Below are 21573 nucleotides of genomic sequence, written 5' to 3' on the forward strand. Positions count from 1 at the left end.
TTTGACAGATTCACAGTCCTCACATCTGATCAAACAAGTACAAGGGGACTTATCTCCTGGACTCCAGAATGGGTTTCCTCAACCAGGCAAGATGGACACCTAAAGTTATCAAAAGCTAGTTTTTATGATGCTGGAGTTACCTTGCTGGCTGAGTTTTTCATGGGTTCTTCTGTTGTTGGGGTTTTCTCTTTCTTGTGATGTTTTTGTTGTTTGTGTTTTGTTTTGTAACTGTGATTCTGCTTGTTGTCAAAGCACTTTGTAAACCTCTGTTTTTAAAGGTGCTATACAAATAAAGTTTATTATTATTATTATTATTCACCCCAGGGTGTAGCGGTTATTAGCCGCCAAAGTTGGATGACCATTCTTGGCACTGTGCCAAAAATCTTTTTCTTAATAACTCAGCAGTGATGATGTCAATCTTTGTGAAACTTTACAGGTTTGTCAATACCTCCACTGTGAATACGTCCATGCACAATATATCTCATTTTGTCACAGCGCCCCCTGCTGGAAACAAAAACTTACTTTTTTTTTTTACATATTGTGTCCTCATTCCTACATGGTTGGTCCAATCTTCCTCAAAGTTGGCATTGTACAATCACCAAATTTCATATGCATGATCCTTGTTGGTTGCTCATACCAAACATATGATTTTTATTAGGAGGGCGTGGCCTAATGGCTCAATGGCGCCCTCTACATTATTTAAAAACATCAGCCCCCAAAGGAGGTTAAACCTAGGACTCTAAAAATCGGTACTCATAAGTATCATCACTAGACCTACAAAAAATCCTCTTGGGGCCATCCTCTAAAATGCACAGGAAATGAGGTCATAGCCTTTTATGGGCTAATTTTGGCCATTTTCAGTGATTTTACAGTCCTCACATCTGATGGTACTTGTCCCGGGGGACTTATCTGCTTCACTCCAGCATGCTTTTTCCTCAAATTACACAAGTTGGAGTTATCAGCTTGTCAAATGCAGGACTGTTCACCAGTGGGCGGAGCCGTAATAAGGGCCCAAAATAATGATTTTTTTTGCAAAGTTATTCACTGAAAACTTCGGGGGAGATCATTCTATGGTCTTCAGCGTGTTATGGCGACACAACAGTATTACATTGAACACGCCCATGTGAAAACAGCTCATGGCGCCCTCTACTGCCAACAGGAAGTGATGCAAATCGGTCATCTCTGTATTTGTCTGAGTGTGTTGAACCTATCATGCTCTGATTTTAACCTAAAGTACTCAATATCTGTCCCTACATTGACATGTTTCATTAACACATGCACCAGTGGTAGTGGTGGCCATTTTGATCCTTCGCCATCAGACAGTAAGTGGGTGTAATTCTCTTATGAAACATCCAATTGCCTTCAAATTTCACATGTATGATCAGGGTCGATCCCTCTACAGATTTTAATGTTCATTTCATGCTTTAACTGTAGTGCCCCCTAGTGTAAGACGTCAGAAGTTCCTTGGACATAAAATGCCAACTATTTTTCAATTTTACATGATAAATAGTCCTTCCCTCATCACTTCTACATATCAGCATACGCCTTTGTCACTCTGCCACCTACTGTTGATGGGCAGTACTAGTAGCCTCACCCCAACCTGCGCCAGGGTGCGAGGGCCCTTCAGTGCTGTTATTATTAAAAGTTTTTATTATAACTATAATAAACACTCGGAGAATGTTCTTGATTTTTGTCTCTTTTTCCACAGGTGGAAAGTTTGTCAGGTGGTTTTAAAGTTTTCCAGGGTTTTCAGGATGATGGACCCCCTTTGGTGTTCTGTGGCTCCTGGAAATCTTTTTAATGTCCAAAAGTAAGAAGAAATAAACTATTACCACGGTGTTTTTATTCGACTTTATTACTTTTTTCCTTGTCACGTTTTTGCCATTTTAATTCCTTTCTTTCTCTATTTTAGGCCATGTTTGGGGCTTTCATTCGGCAGTAAAAAGAGAGAGGGGGGAATGATGTGAAGGAAAGGAGTCAGATTTAATCTCAGGCCTAAACCTCTTAGACATCAGTCTCTCTACATGAGGCATTTAAACTTAACCTTACCAGTGCATTGGACTTTTAAAAAAAAAAAATATTTATCAAATATTTTTGTCGGTGTGTTGTACTACTTGTGACCAGAAAAAGTGAATTAAACTTGACCTTGCAGCACCTTAGGCTAAGAAAACACTTGCATTCTTTTTCCAACAGTAACTTTAAGAATTAAATGTTGTAAGCATAATTTTTTATCATCTATTTTGTTTTTAAGAAGTGTAAATAATGTGAATTTTATGATCTGATTCCTTAAAAAAGTCCAGACTTGAGTAGAGACAGAGACGTGGCTGACAGGAGGAGGATTTACTTGCCGTGGTCACTGCGGCTCATTTAAATGCTGCTTATTGATTTCTGATTTCTGCTGTCACTCCGGGATTCTGAGACGTCCTAAAGGAGTGACAATCCTTCAAACGTGACGGTGTCAGCAGTTGATTCTGCGCCGTTTTTACGCCCGTTTGTCTTGAGGAATTTATTTGAACAGATTCTATTTTGATAAGCGGCGTGGAAACATTAAAACTTTCAATCTTCTGTCAGCCGAGCAGACAGCCGAGGGATGAAGCGGCAGACTCTGTCGTCACTCTTTGCCCCAGGCGGAGGCTTTTATCTATCAAACTTTACCACACCGGGGGGTCTGCTGCTATTTTAGGCCTCCAATAACGGTGCTTTTTTTTCCAGAAATTTCCCTGAAGTTTGTGTTTGTTGCTGAGCGGTGGGAGCCAAAACTCACACAGCTACACACACAGACGGGGACTGGCTGGAGCGGGTTTTGTTTGTTGCCTGGGATCGAGGTGTTGGCTTCAACACTGACAGACTGGGGAGAGGAGGGGGGGAGGGGGCACCGGGGACCAGCAGGGCCATGCTGAGTTAAATTACTCTTTTACAAACCTGCAGACAAACATTTTATTATTCTGACCGGGACGAGGAAGAGGAAAAATCCTCTTTTAATCATCAAATATACAAATATTATGGAGACGGCTTCATGACAGATCAGAATCAGGAGCAGGGCTGAGGTTTAAAGTTTAGAAACAATATTATTTAAAACATTTCATCAGGACTGCTGCACACTTCTCCAAAAGTAAATGTGAGACTGTTAAGTCTATTTTAAGACCAACAATAAATATTAAAGGTGTTGTTTTTGTTTACGTTGTTGATTTTCTCACTGCTGCTGTCTGTGAGGCTGCTGCTCTGAGTGGCGTACGAAACTTTCTCTACATTTTTCTGCTCTTAAACGAACCGGCCAATAGGAAACAGGTAGAGGATGGACCAATCATGTTTGATCTGCCCGTTGTTGCTATGCTGCTGTCCAGATTTGCTTTGATCTCTCTAAAAAAGACCCAACATTCGATCCCATACACATCAGTGACTTCAAAGCTCTATAACTTCACCTACAGACGTCATTGTGGTTTTAAAAATGGGTCTAATAATTCACACATTTATGCTGGATTTACTTTTCTGCTATCTTTTACAGATTTTGAATCATTACTGTAAAAGTCTGATGATGATTTCTGGCTCTGACTTTTACAATGTTGTTACCAATTTTCATCAACTTTTAAGCCACATGAAACTATTTCTGCTTTCATTTGTACCATTTTTAACACATCTTTCATTTTAAAACTGGTTTCTGCCACTCTTATCACATTATCACTGTTTTTTAGCTAACTTTTAACCCTTTGCACAACTTTTTTTTTTTTTTTAACTCTAACCCATTTGTGCATGTCTTAGCCACTTTAACTCCATTTTTCTCCATTTTTTAGACATATTCCACAGATCTTTTCTGCCACTTTAACACCTTTCTGCCACTTATAACTTCTTTAGCCCTATTAACACCGCCGCCACTTTTAAGCCATTTTTCTTATCGATGATACTTTTAACCCATTTTTTTCACACTTTTATTCAATTTAAGTCAACTTTTTGCCACTATTAACTCAATTTTTAACTTTTGTCCCGCTGAGCCCTCAGATATTTTTAAACCATTGTGTCTCTCCTGTAAAAGCTTGTAAAACATCGACCCTGTGGTGTAAATTTTGGCAGCTATCTTAATTTCAGTCTTAGTCTTTAGATAAAATGTCTTTAGTTTTAGTCACATTTTAGTCATTTCTATCTTTTTAGTTTTAGTCTAGTATTAGTCGACAAAAACTCAAAAAACATTTTACTCTAGTTTTAGTCCATAACAAGTCCTCACATGTCTTTAGTTTTTACTTTTAGTCCAAGCATTTATTTTCTTGCCTAAATCTGGTACCAAATCATGGTAGTGTGTTCTCTGTCTAACCTGGGGTCCCTGCTTTCTACAGCTGAGAGGCAGAATAGACACAGATGCGTTTTTTTTTGACAGATTTACGCACGGTGGAGAAATATCACAGATTTTGAATGTGCGACAAAAACTACATTACATTTAAGTCTAGTTTTATTCATCCTGATGAAAACTAAACTTAGTTTTTGTCAGTTTTAATTGTCACAGATTGATTTTCCTTAGTCTTAGTCTAGTTTTTGTCATGGAAAAGAATACTGTTGACAAACATTTTTAGTCCTAGTTTTAGTCGATCAAATTAACACTGCAACCCTGTGGTGCACAGTCAGGCTCTAAACATCTTTTTCTTCGGGACAACCTGGGCTTTAAGGACATGTTTGCTGCAGCAGTGTCACTGGAATTTGAAACAGTAATGGGACTATTAAGACCAAAGAAAAAAAGGAAAAAGTTTTTATGTCTTAAATATACAGTTTTTGCCATTTTTAACCCATTTTGGAGGTTTTTGCCACTATAAACGCATTTTGAAGGGTTTTGCCACTTTTAATCTATTTTGGAGGTTTTTCGCCACTTTTAATCCATTTTTGAGGTTTTCGCCACTTTTAATCCATTTTGGAGGTTTTTGCCACTTTTAATCCATTTTGGAGGTTTTTGCCATTTTTAATCCATTTTGGAGGTTTTTGCCACTATAAACGCATTTTGGAGGTTTTTGCCTCTTTTAATCCATTTTGGAGGTTTTTGCCTCTTTTAATCCATTTTGGAGGTTTTTGCCACCTGTAATTCATTTTGAAGGTTTTTGCCACTTTTAACCCATTTTGGAGGTTTTTGGCACTTTTAATCCATTTTGGAGGTTTTTGCCATTTTTAATCCATTTTGGAAGATTTTGCCATTTTTAATCCATTTTGGAGATTTTTGCCACTTTAAACCACTTTGCAGGTTTTTGACACTTTAAACCACTTTGCAGGTTGTTGCCACTTTTGACCCGTTTTGGAGGTTTTTGGTTCTTTTAAACCATTTTGGAGGTTTTTGCCACTTTAAACCACTTTGCAGGTTTTTTCCATTTTTAATCCATTTTGGAGGTTTTTTCCATTTTTAATCCATTTTGGAGGTTTTTGCCATTTTTAATCCATTTTGGAGGTTTTTTCCTTTTTTAACCCATTTTGGAGGTTTTTGCCACTTTTAACCCATTGTGGAGGTCTTTGCCATTTTTAATCCATTTTGGAGGTTTTTTCCATTTTTAATCCATTTTGGAGGTCTTTGCCACTTTTAACCCATTGTGGAGGTTTTTGCCACTTTTAACCCATTTTGGAGGTTTTTTCCATTTTTAATCCATTTTGGAGGTTTTTGCCACTTTTAACCCATTGTGGAGGTTTTTGCCACTTTTAACCCATTTTGGAGGTTTTTTTCCATTTTTAATCCATTTTTGATGTTTTCGCCACTTTTAATCCATTTTTGAGGTTTTCGCCACTTTTAACCCATTTTGGAGGTTTTTTCCATTTTTAATCCATTTTGGAGGTTTTTGCCACTTTTAACCCATTTTGGAGGTTTTTCGCCACTTTTAATCCATTTTTGATGTTTTCGCCACTTTTAATCCATTTTGGAGGTTTTTGCCACTTTTAATCCATTATGGAAGTTTTTGCCATTTTTTATCCATTTTAGAAGGTTTTTGCCACTTTAAACCCATTTTGGAGGTCTTTGCCACTTTGAATCCATCTTTGAGGTTTTCGCCACTTTTAATCCATTTTGGAGGTTTTTGCCACTTTAAACCACTTTGCAGGTTTTTCGCCACTTTTGACCCGTTTTGGAGGTTTTAGGTTCTTTTAATCCATTTTGGAGGTTGTTGCCACTTTAAAACACTTTTGAAGTTTTTGCCATTTTTAATCCATTTTGGAGGTTTTTGCCATTTTTAATCCATTTTAGAGGTTTTTGCCACTATAAACGGATTTTGGAGGGTTTTGCCACTTTTAATCCATTTTGGAGGTTTTTGCCACTTTTAATCCATTTTGGAGGTTTTTGCCACTTTTAATCCATTTTGGAGGTTTTTGCCACTTTTAATCCATTTTGGAGGGTTTTGCCACTTTTAATCCATTTTGGAGGTTTTTGCCACTTTTAATCCATTTTGGAGGTTTTTGCCACTTTTAATCTGTTTCTCCAGGTTTGACACTCTTAACTCAGTCTTCCCCCCTACTGACCATTTATAACACTGTAAATTTTTATTATCACTCAGAGCTCCTTTTATTTTTTCAATTTTCCCACTTTTGGAGGTTTTTGCCATTTTTAATCCATTTTGGAGGTTTTTGCCACTTTTAATCTGTTTCTCCAGGTTTGACACTCTTAACTCAGTCTTCCCCCCTACTGACCATTTATAACACTGTAAATTTTTCTTATCACTCAGAGTTCCTTTTATTTTTTCAATTTTCCCACTTTTGGAGGTTTTTGCCACTTTTAATCCATTTTGGGTTTTTTTTGCCAATTTTAAATCCATTTTGGAGGTTTTTGCCACTTTTAATCCATTTTTGGTTTTTTTTTGCCAATTTTAAATCCATTTTAGAGTTTTTTTTCCATTTTTAACCCATTTTGGAGGTTTTTGCCATTTTTAATCCAGTTTGGAGGTTTTTACCACTTTTAACCCATTTTGGAGTTTTTTTTGCCACTTTTAACCCATTTTGGAGATTTATGCCACTTTTAATCCATTTTGGAGGTTTTTGCCACTTTTAATCCATTTTGGAGGTTTTTGCCACTTTTAATCTGTTTCTCCAGGTTTGACACTCTTAACTCAGTCTTCCCCCCTACTGACCATTTATAACACTGTAAATTTTTATTATCACTCAGAGCTCCTTTTATTTTTTCAATTTTCCCACTTTGAAATAATTTTAGTCACTTTAACCTATTTTCATCTCTTGTCCAAACATTTATTCCTTACTGAAGTTGTCACAGTTTCATTTTCTGGCATCCTGACGTCAGACATTACTGTCCTGCTGGTTTCTTTGTCCACCCACATTGTTAGCCTTACCTAAAGCAGGTCATTCTGTTTGAAGAGAAGGGTTTACATGTTGAAAAAGGCTGTATTCTACTTCAGCAGTAAGGAATAAAAATATTATTTGTTGCTCTGATAAGAGTGGTTATAACTCAGGTAAAAATAAAATATGGTTATCAAAGCTTTAGAATGGACCACCATTTTTCTGACCTCCACGGGACCTCTATCTGGCCCCCACAAAGCTCCCCCCTTTTGGGCAGCCCTGCTGGTGGATGCTGTTTTAAAGGATTTTACACTCCAAGCATTCATTATTATAAATCAGATGACTTCAGACCAAGTTATCTGCATTTCCTCTCTGATAATCCAACAATAAACCACAGAAACAGGACCAAGCAGCCCTCAGAGGTGGAAGTGACCAAACAAAGACGGTCCATGCAGCGGACCACGCCTCACCGTTTATCCAGTCAGCCTCCCAGACGAGTCCTCGGACATCTTCCTCTCCCGGTCCACCAGCAGCTCCCGTCCTCTCCTCATGTGGCCGTCCTCCAGCCAGCTCCCGAACACGTCCCGCACTCCTCCCATCACTCCCCCGTTCTGTCCCCCGTTCTTCAGCTCCGCCGCCGTCTGCTGCCTCAGCCTGTGGAGCCGGTCAGAGGTTAGAGAACAGGCACAGCCAGCAAATAGAATAATTCAATCAAATGTTTACAGATTCATGTTGGATTTAATATTTAAACTAGTCATGACTGCTGAGCAATCACAACAGCTGTTCAAATAAAACTCATCTACAAAGTTTGAGCCGGAGCCTCGCTGCATCCTGTTTCCTCCAGGTGAACACCTGAACGCCGTCTAGAGTCAGGCACGTACTCAGAGATGTTAAAATCTTAGAGTGGAACACAAACTTCATATTCTTCTATTTATTAAAGAAAATAAAGAGCTGATAAACGTCTAAATCTGTGTTTTTAGGGTTTTCCAGTGTCAGGTGTCGATGGTTTCTAAATCACTGAGGGACTTTAATGATCATAATCAGATTTAACACAAGGGGGTCATAAGTGGGACAACTTAATTAATTCTAATGAGAAGAATGGAATAATCAAAGTTAGATTTAATTGTGAAGGAGGACATGAACTCAGCCGTAGGAGTGAAGAAGGAGACTCTCAGAACTGTGTCAGACACGGCAGTGAAACTGGGACAAAGTCAGAGCGCCATTCGATGCCGCCAAATAATTCAGATTTATAAAATATAAACATCATTTCATCTGTGAACTCTTAAAGGAGAGAACCCACTCAATCTAAACACAGCCTGCAGTTTTTAAAGTTAGACAAACAGATGAGGGTAATTTAGAGGGACATACAGTGCCTTTACAAGTATTCACCCTCTTTTACACTTCTTTTGATTTTATAAATCAATCATGGTAAATACAATTTAGCTTATCGAAATTTTAGTGCAATAAAACTACATCTTGTACCTTTAAAGCATCAAAAATCACACCGTCTTCATTTTGACCGTGTATTTTACTCCTTAAAAACATTCTGTTGTGTAAAACAATCAGAGCCAGGAGGATTTTATGTCGAAGTACTTTCATACTGCGGTGTTTTCCAAAACGTGAGCCTAAACCTCGAGCTCGCTCATGGGAGGAATAAACGCTCGCCCAAATGATTCCGGAGATATTGGTTTCCCAGATAATGGCTTTGTTATTCAGAGAAAGTTTTCCCAAGCTCCTAGAAGAGAAGGTAGACTAAATAAAGTCCTGTACTTTTCTAGGTTAATGTTCTGAAAACCATGTTAATGTGGCAACAAGAAAACAACAACACCAACTCCCCGAGGGGAAGCAGGGACTTGTTTTGGATGTTGAGGTCACCAAAGAGGTGTCGGGGGTAAGAAACCGTGCTGAGCTGCCGGCAGAAGCACTATAAAGGCACAATATTGAAGAGATGACTACTAGGAAACTAAAGCCAAGGAGATTCAAGAACAATGAGGTGCTAGATTGTCTAAAGAGTATGAAAAATCCACCGCCATAACCAAAGATGGCATCGCAGGTAGCGAGGAATCATGGGAGTGATTCCCTGTTCTCCACTCTCAGTGACAACGAACTCTGAATGAACCGAATCTCCATCATGGGGTATAAAGGTGCTTCTAAAAAAACAGAATATCATGGAAAAGTTCATGTTTCCGGGATTAGTCCCTAAAGCTCACAAAAAAATCAAACACTCCCTACCTCTAAATGTTAGACTATTGTGGTAAGGTTCAATTTACAAAGCCTACCTCAGCTTTAATCCTCTATCTCTGGTTCAGTTCACACAACCACCATCATGGAGAAGACTGCTGACCTGACAGTTGTCCAGAGGACAATCACTGACGACCTCCAAAAGAAGGGTCAGCCACAGAAGGTCACTGCTGAAAGGTCAGGCTGTTCTCAGAGGCTGTATCGGAGATATTTAAGGAGGGTCAGCCACAGAAGGTCACTGCTGAAAGGTCAGGCTGTTCTCAGAGTCTGTATCAGAGATATTTAAGGAGGGTCAGCCACAGAAGGTCACTGCTGAAAGGTCAGGCTGTTCTCAGAGGCTGTATCAGAGATATTTAAGGAGGGTCAGCCACAGAAGGTCACTGCTGAAAGGTCAGGCTGTTCTCAGAGGCTGTATCGGAGATATTTAAGGAGGGTCAGCCACAGAAGGTCACTGGTTAAAGAACAGGCTGTTCTCAGAGGCTGTTTCAGAAATATTTAAGGAGGGTAAGCAACAGAAGGTCAGTGGTTAAAGGACAGGCTGTTCTCAGAGGCTGTACCGAAGCATATTTATGGAAAGTTGACTGCAGGGAAAAGTGTGGTAAAAAAAGGAACACAATCAACAGAGTTATACTCTTAAAGCCCTTGCATATTACCAAGGCCATGGGAAAATACTCTGTTGAAAGAATAGCACAGTCCACACATCTATGACAGAGTAATGGGTGGATGTGGCAAGTGAGTATGGCCTTGGTTGCTGTCTGGTAGTAGGGTTGCCACGAGCCCCTCTTCTTTCTGTGAATGTCCCATTGGCTACCAGACAAACCAATATGGGACCCACAGTTCCAGCCTGTATACAACCCATATGAGGCCCACCTGAATGTGTGGGAGGTCTCTGACCAGCATTTTCCTATGGGTTGCATGGTGGCCCCACCTGTAGTTGCCCATGTAGACCTTTAGCTTGAGCCTATCTGGGTTGAAGTTTGCAAGGTTAATTACAGGTGGACAGGCCCACTTGAGACCCATGTTTGCAGCCTGTACTGAACCCATATGGGGCCCACGTGGACATGCTAGCTGTTCAGACATGATTCATTAATATGAAATCAATAAAAAATATAACTAATACTTGACAGCTAAATTTGGGCAGGACTCAGCTCCAAGGGAAAGAGTTGCTAACCCCTGTTCTTATTTTTACCACATACATACTGGGTCCTACAAACCAGGGTTACTCAACCCATGGCTCTTGAGCCATATGTGGCTCTTTTGTGATGATCTGTGGCTCATGTTCTAAATTTAAAAGATTATTCCCAAGGAAAACCTTACAGAAGAGAAACTTTGGTCTCAGAAATTATCCATTGCATCCCACATTAATAGGCTTTACTTGCCAAAATTTATTTTTTGTCTGAATATTTCCATTGCCCTTATTTGCAATTTTTTACCCCTTTAGTCTAATTATTCTAGCCGCCTTTAATCTATTTTTGCTGCTTATTTTTTTAAATTATTTTTTTGCTATGTTTTTGTTGCTTTTTGACAATTTTTGACACCTGTTACTTATGTTGTCACTTCTCACCCATTTTTACCATTTTATGCCAATTTTTCCCCTTTTTTACCCATTTCTGCTGTTTTTTGCCACTTTTGCCACTTATGACTTCCTTTCATTGCCACATTAACTGTTTTTGCCACTTTCGCCGCTTAGATTGTGGCTCTTGCAAAGTTATTTTTCAACAATTTGGCTCTTTGGTTGAGCAGGGTTGAGTAAGGCTGCTATAAACAATGATCTGAATTCAATTTCAAACACATTAAAACAGGAGTTCCCAACGTTTTCAGTCCATGATGTCAAAAATAAGACAGTCAGAGACCAAGGGCCCCAACCTTAGTTTCAGGTGGTTAAATTGTATGATCTTGCACGTAGCATGGCTGAAAAATTTCCATTTAGGGATTTCAGGTACACCTTACTTACTGTTAAGCATGATTCTACCTTAATAACTTCGGTTTTATTTTTTATTGAACTTGTTTAAAAATATTTCTTACAATAAAGGATAAAATACACCACTTTAAATCATTTTAAATTTCTCTTTTCTTTTGGAAAGCATCTCACAACCCCTCTTTCATTATCTTAACCCCCCCCCCCTTTGGGAACCACTGCATTAAACCATAAAAATCAAAATCTTGTGAATACAGTACCTTCCAGCGAACCGGTCTTGGAGCTCATCATGTTGTGGACTGTTGAGACTGTTTGCTCGCTGCTCCATTGGCCATCCATACTCGACCTCAAACACCTTACTGCTGCTGTTGTTCGTCAGCGCTCCTTCCTGAAAACGCTGGAGGATGCTGGGAGGAGCGTTTTCTGGAGAGTGCACAGGTTGCACCTGTCCTCCATTAACCCCGTTCTTGTGAAAAAGTTCTGTCAGCTCCATATTGCTGCTCTGCAGCCGGCTGTCATTGAACCAGCGAGCGAGCTCGGCGCGAGCTAACCCTGTCCGAGCCTCCAGCTGGCTGATCTCCTCAGGGGAAGGCCACCGTGTTTGAGCAAAATCGTCCTTGAGGAGAGCCAGAGATCGGCTGTCAGGAGGCACTAAGCATGAGTTCTGGTTGGGAATGGAGGGAGCAATGGTGCCAGGAGCGATGATGGGCAGAGAGTGGGATGGTGGAATCTGGCTCTTCAGATGGCCCACGGGGATGCTGGGTTTGTGAATCCCGTTCAGCTGAAGGTTCTGTTGCTGCTGAAGAAGTTGTTTCTTAGTCATAGCAGGAATGCCGCTGGGGCCCATCCTCTTTGTGCCCATGGAGTTGAGAAGGGCTTGTTCAAGGTTGTCTCGTAGCGCACGGCGCTCCACAAACCAGCTGTCGATTTCCTGGTGAGACAGGTGGGTGGTGGTCGCCAGATTGTCCACGTCGCTGTGTGTCGGGAAACTGTTCCTTAAGAAGTTCTCCTCCAGGATCTTCAGCTGATCTGCGGTCTTTCCTTTCATTCTCTCCAGTAAAGGAAACTGAGTCAGGACAGAGGACTTCTGTTGAAAGTCCAGTTTTGATGCCGCTTGCTGCTCTGCAGGGTCTAGATGTGTGACTCCATTGTTGGGACCATGGCCGGTCTGACTGTTGGACCATTTCCCATCCATACGGGTTGCCCCGTTGGCCTCTGCCAGAGGAGTGAGTACTCGGTCTGCTCTGGGGAAGCTTGCTCTCAGCTCAACTCCTTGTTGCTCCTTCAGTTTCTTGCTATCCAGGGGGAACCCTGGAATCTGTGATGAGGCTTTAGCTGGGGCCCGGATGGACTGGATGATGGTGGGTCTCCTTATCTGTGGGGTAACAAGAGGAGGCGAGTTTGGCAGCTTTGAATCAGCAGCTGGCAGGTGGGGACTCTGGTGGATCTCTTTGGGGGGTATGGTTGCAGTTAAAGGGACAAGTATAGAGTTCTTAAACGGAGGTGCAAAGATCGGTGGGGGGGCTATCATTGGCCTTGTTAAGGACTCTGGGAATACGATGGAGGGAATAGACACCAGGGGCTTTGTCTTTGGGCTTCCTACCGATGAGTGAATCTTCCCTTTAGACAAAGAAGATGGTGATGACAACGACGATGGCGGTGGCATTAAAGGCACGGTAGCGGATGGCCTCTTCATATCTGTGGTGGCCAGGGGAACTGCTACAGGTCTCTTCATCTCCATTGGAACAGGAGGTGGAGCCATTGGGAGGCGGTCTTTTTGGGGAGGGGGAGGTGGTGGAGGAGCCATAAGGATCTTGTCTTTAGGGTCCCCAGAGTGGGGTGCAACTGCCATGATCGGCCTCTTTGCGTCCGGGCCGTACACTGTCGTCAAGTGTGTCCGTTTCACTGCAGCCGGCGAATTTGTGCCAGCGTTTCCACCAAATCCATTTGAAGATGTCCGCACATGACTTGAGTGTCCGACTGTCGTGTGGACGACTAGCTGCTTGGCAGACGACTTAGAGGTGGGGCTGGTAGGCAGGACGGTGAATGTGTGGTGAGCAGGAGGGATGGAGCCATTGAACATCTTCTTCCTGGCTTCTTCGACCTCCTCAGGGGACCAGGTGATTCCTTGTTTCAGCCGCTGGGTGGTGAACCAGACCTTGATCTGTTCCTCCGGGTGCTTGGAGGCCGCCGTCAGCCAGGACAGCTCTGCATGTGTCGGGTAAGGGAACTTGTTGAAGGAGGTGATCAATGTCAAGTTGTCATCTAAGGAAGGGTTATATTTGGTGGTGTTCAAGGGAACAGCTATTTTTGGTACAGAGTTGAAGTTGGGCGGGCGCTGGAGCATGGGGGTGACATGGGAAAGCCCTTGCAGGATGGTGGGTTCAGGGATGATGACTGTTCCATTGATATTGACGGCCGTGATTTGATCCTTCTGGATCAGGCCGTCGAGCTGGCTTTTCAGTTCGCTCCCTTGATAGAAAGACTGGATGCTGTCCGGGCTTTTCACCGTCGTTGATATGCAGGGCGGAAACACTGAAGTGCTTTCACCCTGCTCATTTGTCTCTTCACATTCGTCTGAATTGTCCTTGCCTCCGATTGTCTGCTCTAAGATCGTCTGATTGTTGTTTTTTATCCTCTTGAACTTGAAGTTCGTCTCCCCTGGGTGCTGGCTCTCGTTGTGCTCTGTGAGCGAGTCGAACTTCTTGGTGTTGAAGTTGCAGACGGCGCAGAGGTACAACGGATTGAGAATGACGTTGGGGTGGCTTGAGTCTACGTGCTCTTTGAAGTCATTCAGGTTCTGCGTTGAAAACGGGCAGTATTTGCACTCGTAGCCTCTGGGCTGCTTCTGCTGGGACGCCGGGTCTGAGTCCGTTTCCTCCTTGTCCTCTACAGGTTCTACGTCTTCAATGACAGGGAGTTGGTTTTCCTTACCCAACTCTTTATCGTCTTGTTCTGACGGCTCAGGTGTCTGGATTTCCATTGTTTTTGGAAATGTCTGCTGGTCTGGATTCTGCGGATTCTCCAGCTGGAGATCTGGACTCTTTTCTGCAGTGATTTCCGGTGATTCTGATCCTTCTTTCTCTGTCACATCTGTTTCTGTTATCTCCATATCCTTTACCTCCTCAGGGTCTTCTTTGTCTTCTGGCCGGTCGCTGACGACCCGGACCATGCAAGGCGTGGACGACTTTCTACGACTGGACATGATGGCTGCTGCTGCGGCTGCTGGTGGTTACGGCGTTGCTGGTGTTGCTGATTGCGTTGAAGATACTGTTTTAGTTTTTTTGGCTGTTGCTGCTGCTGCTGGTGCTGGCTGAAGATGTCAGCGTGTGAAGCGGACCTTATTGTGGAGGGTCAGAGCTGATGGCCGTGGATACTGATAGGCGGGGGGAGCTTGAGTCTCCAGTGTGCAAGATGGAGGGCGAGAACCGGCTGACGGTGCCGGCCCAGGACCGGGTGTGCAGTGGCGTCTCCCGCTCACTGGCAGTGTCAGCTACCGACCTGGGCGTCATGGGAGGGCATCACAGACAGCAGCGGCGCTCAAGCTGCGAGAAGGCAAACAGAGAGAGAGAAAATTACATGTTAATATTGTTTGTGTTCAGTGAGCTGTGCTGCAGTCACTTGGGTAAAGACTAAAAGCAGAGAAAAATACATGTTAGAAAAACAAAGAGAGAAGTCATGTTGATACTGCCTGTGTGTGATGTGATGTGCTGAATCCAACAGAATAAGACAAAGAATGGTAAAAAATGCATGATGGGCAATGACAGGAGGGCAAAAACACACAAAATGCTCTTTTATAAACCCATGAACGGCACTTTTGCTTGAAACGCTCTATTTTTGACAGATGTGAGATTAACATATTACCAGGGATGAAACAGAGACATATCAGCAGTGATTGTTTTTCTCACTGAGGTCAGTTTTACATGAAGTATACGCCGCGTTTGTTCTCTCCTCAGCTCTCCATCACATGGCTTTCAAAGACAGAAACTTGGATTCTAAAAATGCCCCGAAAAACCTAAATATTTCTCCACTACAACGCTAAATATAATATGCAACAAAGCTTCCAAAGTTTTGCAGAAAAGCATCCAAAAAAGCTGGGATGCATTTTGATCAGATTCAGCAGAATGCAAGCATGACATAAACTATTAACCAACATACGGCGTGGAAAAATAATATTCATCCTGGTTGGCAAACACTGAACATCTCTAGGAGGTGAGCAGAAGGCGATCGGATGTATTTATCCAGATAAAAAACATCACAGTCTTGTCAGCGATTGATGAACGGACAACAAAAACAATGGAGGTATTTTTGGAAATCATTCAAACTCAACTATATTTTAGGGACCGATACAGGCGTCAGAGTTTCAAACCAGAGAGATTTTTTTGATTGTGATTCCTGAGGAGCTGTCACAGCTGTAGTTTGCATTTTAAATTTTACACCTGAAAGCTGAAACAATTAGTGATTGATCAGGCTTTAATGGAGAGATGGATGATTGATCAAGTATCATTTAGAAAGAAGAAATTTGCTCTACTTTCCAAATGTTTGGTTTCTGGCCCCCTTCACTTTTTTTAATATTTTGCAGTCTGATGCAACAGTAAAAAATAAGCATTTTAATTCTCATTAATCTAAACTCAGAATCCCGTCATGACAAAATGAAAACAGAATTTTAGATTTTTTTTTGCAAACCTGAAAATAAAAACTGAAATATCCTATTAACACCAGTATTAGAGTAAATGCAGCTCAGGTTTCTCCATGTCTCTTTTCTGAGATGTTTCTACACCTTGACTGGAGTCCACCTGTGCTAATATAACCTGATTGGACATGATTCTAAAGGCTCACACCTCTCTCTAGAAGGCCTCACAGCTGACAATGATACCAGAGCAGAAACCAAGGGTCAAAGGTCAAAGGAGCTGCAGAGCTCAGAGATGGGACTGTTGACAGGCACAGATCTGGAAAGGACTACAGAAACATTTCTGTTGCTCTGAAGATTCCCAAGAGAACAGCGGCCTCCAGAATTCTCACATGAAGAAGTTTGGACCAACCAGGACTCTTCTAGAGCTGGTCGCCATCGAGGGATCAGAGAGGAGACCAAGAACCATGGTCACTCTAACTGAGCTCCAGAGATCCTGTGTGGAGATGGGACAAAGTTCCAGAAGAACAACCATCACTGCAGCCCTCCACTGATCTGGGCTTTATAGCAGAGAGACTAGACAGAAGATTCAGTGTTTAACACATAAGCCTGATTAGCATTTTCCTAAAAACTCCTGAAGGATGCTCAGACTGTGAGAAACAAGATTCTCTGGTCTGATGAAACCAAGATTGAACTGACTGGCCTCAATTCCAAAGCTTATATCTAGAGGAAACCATGCACCCCTCATCAGCTGCTCAGTACCATCCCAACAGTGAAGCATGGTGGTGGCAGCATCATGCTGTGGGGGTGTTTCTCAGCTGCTGGGACTGGGAGACTGGTCAGGGTTGAGGGAAAGCTGTATGGAGAAACATACAGAGATATCCTCAGTGAAACCTGTTCCACAGCACTCAGGACCTCAGACTGGACTGAAGGTTCACCTTTCTGTAAATGTTCTACAGGGGCCCAGCCAGAGCCCTGACCTGAACCCTATCCAACATCTCTGGTTAGACCTGAAAATGTCTGTCCATGGATGGTCCCCATCCTACCTGACTGTGCCTGGGAGTAGGGGTAGACCGATTATCAGCCTGGCCAATTATTGTTGCAGATATTTAGCATGTAGCTAAAGCTGAAGTAGCTGAAGTAGAATAGGGGTTTAGTGTGAGAAAAAGGGGCAAACAGTGGCACAAATCTGCAAAAACATTGCAGGAAAGGGTTGAAAAAAGTAGTGAAAGGAGTTAAAGGGTAGAAAAAAGAGGTGAGAGTGGTAAAGATTGGTTAAAGGTGGAAAAAGAAACATTGATGACAAGGGGTCTAAAATCAGGCATGAAGGTGAGCTGTGTATCAGAACCCAGTGACACAATTTCAGGTCCAATATGAGACCATTGTCTGGGTTTATCAGGGGCCATTCTCTGGGTTCATCAGGGGCCATTCTCTGGTTTATCAGGGGCCATTCTCTGGTTTATCAGGGGCCATTCTCTGGGTTCATCAGGGGCCATTCTCTGGTTTATCAGGGGCCATTCTCTGGGTTTATCAGGGGCCATTCTCTGGGTTCATCAGGGGCCATTCTCTGGTTTATCAGGGGCCATTCTCTGGGTTTATCAGGGGCCATTCTCTGGGTTCATCAGGGGCCATTCTCTGGTTTATCAGGGGCCATTCTCTTGGTTCATCAGGGGCCATTCTCTGGGTTCATCAGGGGCCATTATCTGGGTTCATCAGGGGCCATTCTCTTGGTTCATCAGGGGCCATTCTCTGGTTTATCAGGGGCCATTCTCTGGGTTCATCAGGGGCCATTCTCTGGTTTATCAGGGGCCATTCTCTGGGTTTCTCAGGGTCCATTCTCTGGGTTCATCAGGGGCCATTCTCTGGGTTCATCAGGGGCCATTCTCTGGTTTATCAGGGGCCATTCTCTGGGTTCATCAGGGGCCATTCTCTGGGTTCATCAGGGGCCATTCTCTGGTTTATCAGGGGCCATTCTCTGGTTTATCAGGGGCCATTCTCTGGGTTCATCAGGGGCCATTCTCTGGATTCATCAGGGGCCATTCTCTGGGTTCATCAGGGGCCATTCTCTGGGTTCATCAGGGGCCATTCTCTGGTTTATCAGGGGCCATTCTCTGGTTTATCAGGGGCCATTCTCTGGGTTCATCAGGGGCCATTCTCTGGTTTATCAGGGGCCATTCTCTGGGTTTATCAGGGGCCATTCTCTGGGTTCATCAGGGGCCATTCTCTGGTTTATCAGGGGCCATTCTCTGGGTTTATCAGGGGCCATTCTCTGGGTTCATCAGGGGCCATTCTCTGGTTTATCAGGGGCCATTCTCTTGGTTCATCAGGGGCCATTCTCTGGGTTCATCAGGGGCCATTATCTGGGTTCATCAGGGGCCATTCTCTTGGTTCATCAGGGGCCATTCTCTGGTTTATCAGGGGCCATTCTCTGGGTTCATCAGGGGCCATTCTCTGGTTTATCAGGGGCCATTCTCTGGGTTTCTCAGGGTCCATTCTCTGGGTTCATCAGGGGCCATTCTCTGGGTTCATCAGGGGCCATTCTCTGGGTTCATCAGGGGCCATTCTCTGGGTTTCTCAGGGGCCATTCTCTGGGTTTCTCAGGGGCCATTCTCTGGGTTCATCAGGGGCCATTCTCTGGGTTCATCAGGGGCCATTCTCTGGGTTCATCAGGGGCCATTCTCTGGGTTCATCAGGGGCCATTCTCTGGTTTATCAGGGGCCATTCTCTGGGTTCATCAGGGGCCATTCTCTGGGTTCATCAGGGGCCATTCTCTGGTTTATCAGGGGCCATTCTCTGGGTTTCTCAGGGTCCATTCTCTGGGTTCATCAGGGGCCATTCTCTGGGTTCATCAGGGGCCATTCTCTGGGTTCATCAGGGGCCATTCTCTGGGTTCATCAGGGGCCATTCTCTGGGTGTATCAGGGGCCATTCTCTGGGTTCATCAGGGGCCATTCTCTGGGTGTATCAGGGTCCATTGTCTGGGTTCATCAGGGGCCATTCTCTGGGTTTACCAGGGGCCATTCTCTGGGTTTATCAGGGTCCATTGTCTGGGTTCATCAGGGGCCATTCTCTGGGTTCATCAGGGGCCATTCCCTGGGTTCATCAGGGGCCATTCTCTGGGTTCATCAGGGGCCATTCTCTGGGTGTATCAGGGTCCATTGTCTGGGTTCATCAGGGGCCATTCTCTGGGTTTACCAGGGGCCATTCTCTGGGTTTATCAGGGTCCATTGTCTGGGTTCATCAGGGGCCATTCTCTGGGTTCATCAGGGGCCATTCTCTGGTTTATCGGGGGCCATTTTCTGGGTTTATCAGGGGCCAGCCAGCTCTGTGGTCTGCTTCTGATTATCCTCTGAGCTTTCTGTGAGTCTTTAAAGGTAACTGAGACTTTAAGGACCAGTGGTGGACTTGTTTTACATGACTGTGGTTGCAGGGAGAAGCAGATGTGGATGAACTTAAGTGTGCTGAAGTGGAACCTGATTAACAATGACTAACTGTTGACGGCCCTTTTATAAACATCTGATTTATGGAGCCAATCAGCTGTGGTCCAATCCCAAACATCCAGCTGCATCCTAAACTGTCAGACGTCGGCGTTTACCGACAAAGCCAGGGCCAGAAGTTAAAAATAACGGGAGTGTGACTGACAACTTGAAGCGCCCGAAAATTACAACGACTGCGAGTGCCACTTAATCAGGGCACGCTGTTCCAGGCCAATCACATGTAAATGCAGAAAACTGAAGCGTCCACGGCGACTACAAAAGCAAGAAAAAAAGTCTCCAAACTCCAAAAGCCATTAAAAAGACATTAAGCGTCTTTCATAGACTCGGGCAAAGACAACTTCACAGGATAATTACCCTGTAATCATGTAATAAGAGAGACTCAGTGATGAGATCTCCTGACAGCTATCATCCACACAATGGAGCAGAGAGAGAGGTAAAATCAGACGCAGAGAGGAAGAGGAGAGGAAACGGCAGGTATGGATAAATACGAGGAGAGAGGCTGAAACTAAAGGAGGACAAAGGGAAAACGCAGGTAAAAGGAGGGAGGAGATATAGGAGATAAAGGGGAAGAGATAGAAAAGTTTGAAGCTGATGAAAGCGACCAGGCACAAAGCAAAAGACGCTTTAACTAGGCCACGGCCTGGCAGACAGAAAGAGAGAGACGACGGCGAAGGAAAGAAAGAAAGAAGACGGCGAGGAGATAAACATAAAGAAGGAGGAGGAGAAAGGGAAGGGCAGGAATAATGCAAGCGGCAGATAAAAAGAAGACAGACGCTCCACTTGATCGAAAATTCCTCCAGAAAGTTGAAAAATATTGCAGATAATTTCACAAAATGAGGTTTTTGGTGTGTTTTCTATCAGCAAAGTCGAAGCTTTGAAAAGGTATCCCAATCATTTTAAAGGGGAGAGCACGTTTGCCAAAAAACGGAGAGTATTTCAGCACTTAATTAGCGTTGGGCAAGCTGTTATTATTCCCAAGTGACACTTAATGTTGGACATACTTCATGCTCTCGCTGCCTGGATCGGCTCTGCATGCACAGGAGATGTATTTTATAGTTTGAGCGGATCCAGAGCCCTGCTACAACGGCTGTGTTGTGCAATGAGACTGAAATAATCTCATGATTTATTAAACTCATGCATTTACATCACTGTTTACTGCATATTCTTCTAATGAAAGCTGAAATCAAACATCTAACCATTGATTGTTCAGAGCTGCTTCTACTGGATCTGATATTTCTTTAAAGATGCAACACTCTGGTCCCTTTCAGAACTAGAAAACCCAACCAAACCTGATCCAAAAGGGACCTGAAGACACTCGAATCAGCTTGGAGATTTTTAAGACTTGGCACGGACACAAACGCCAGCAGCGGCAGCAGCAGCAGCACGATTCTCGGCTGATTAAAAACCGCTCTAGTTAAAAACACTTTCTGTACTTTCTCTTGCACTTTCAGTAGAGTTTGCGCTCTCCTTTTCTCTCTCCAAAAACCTGCAGCAACACAGCCTGACCTTCGGTGACCCGGTTAAACTGGAGATAAATTTGGACTTGGCCCAGCTCAGGTCCTGGGTCAGGTCGTTGCTAGGAAAGGAGAAAGACCCTGAGGATGAGCGCGGAGCATCCAAAGCTTCAGAGTCTGAAAGTTGGCTCAGATACTTCCTGTTCTGTCTCAGCAAACTTTCTGACTTTCAAACTTTTCTTTTGTTGAATCTGTAGGTTTCGAGAAATCCGCCTGGTGGTTAGGCGCCTCTGAGAGTAAAGGACGGGTGAGTGCATCCTAATCAGAAATACAAGTTAGCTCTTCTCTTATGTTGCAGGACTGGTCTGACCCTTTAATGCGGCAGCATTTCTTTCTTCTATGATCCTGAATGGCTCCTTTCTGTTTCAGGTTCTTACGTTTGTCTGTTTTTATGTTAGAGCCTTCTGTGGCCTTGGTGGATGCTCCTGTTGCGGGGGGCGAGTACGGCTTTATTCCTGAGCTGAGCCAAACGATCCAGATGTCCCATCACAACGAGCGAGACTGGATGGACATCAGATTTGTCCCGGTGTTT

The 21573-nt window shown here is 43.4% G+C and overlaps 1 protein-coding gene across 1 annotated transcript in view; it reads right to left on the reverse strand.

The window, feature by feature from the left end:
* Positions 1-21573, reverse strand: part of LOC121523325 (zinc fingers and homeoboxes protein 2) — a 92315-nt gene that overhangs the window by 19198 nt on the left and 51544 nt on the right. Inside the window, exons 2-3 of the mRNA XM_041808155.1 lie at positions 11662-14946; positions 7713-7896 (exon numbers count right to left, since the gene is read on the reverse strand). Of these exons, the coding sequence (XP_041664089.1) occupies positions 7716-7896; positions 11662-14606 (3126 nt within the window). The 5' untranslated portion in view covers positions 14607-14946 and the 3' untranslated portion in view covers positions 7713-7715. The remainder of the gene's footprint in view (positions 1-7712; positions 7897-11661; positions 14947-21573) is intronic.

The sequence above is a fragment of the Cheilinus undulatus genome, linkage group 16 (assembly GCF_018320785.1).
Source record: "Cheilinus undulatus linkage group 16, ASM1832078v1, whole genome shotgun sequence".
Taxonomy (NCBI): domain Eukaryota; kingdom Metazoa; phylum Chordata; class Actinopteri; order Labriformes; family Labridae; genus Cheilinus; species Cheilinus undulatus.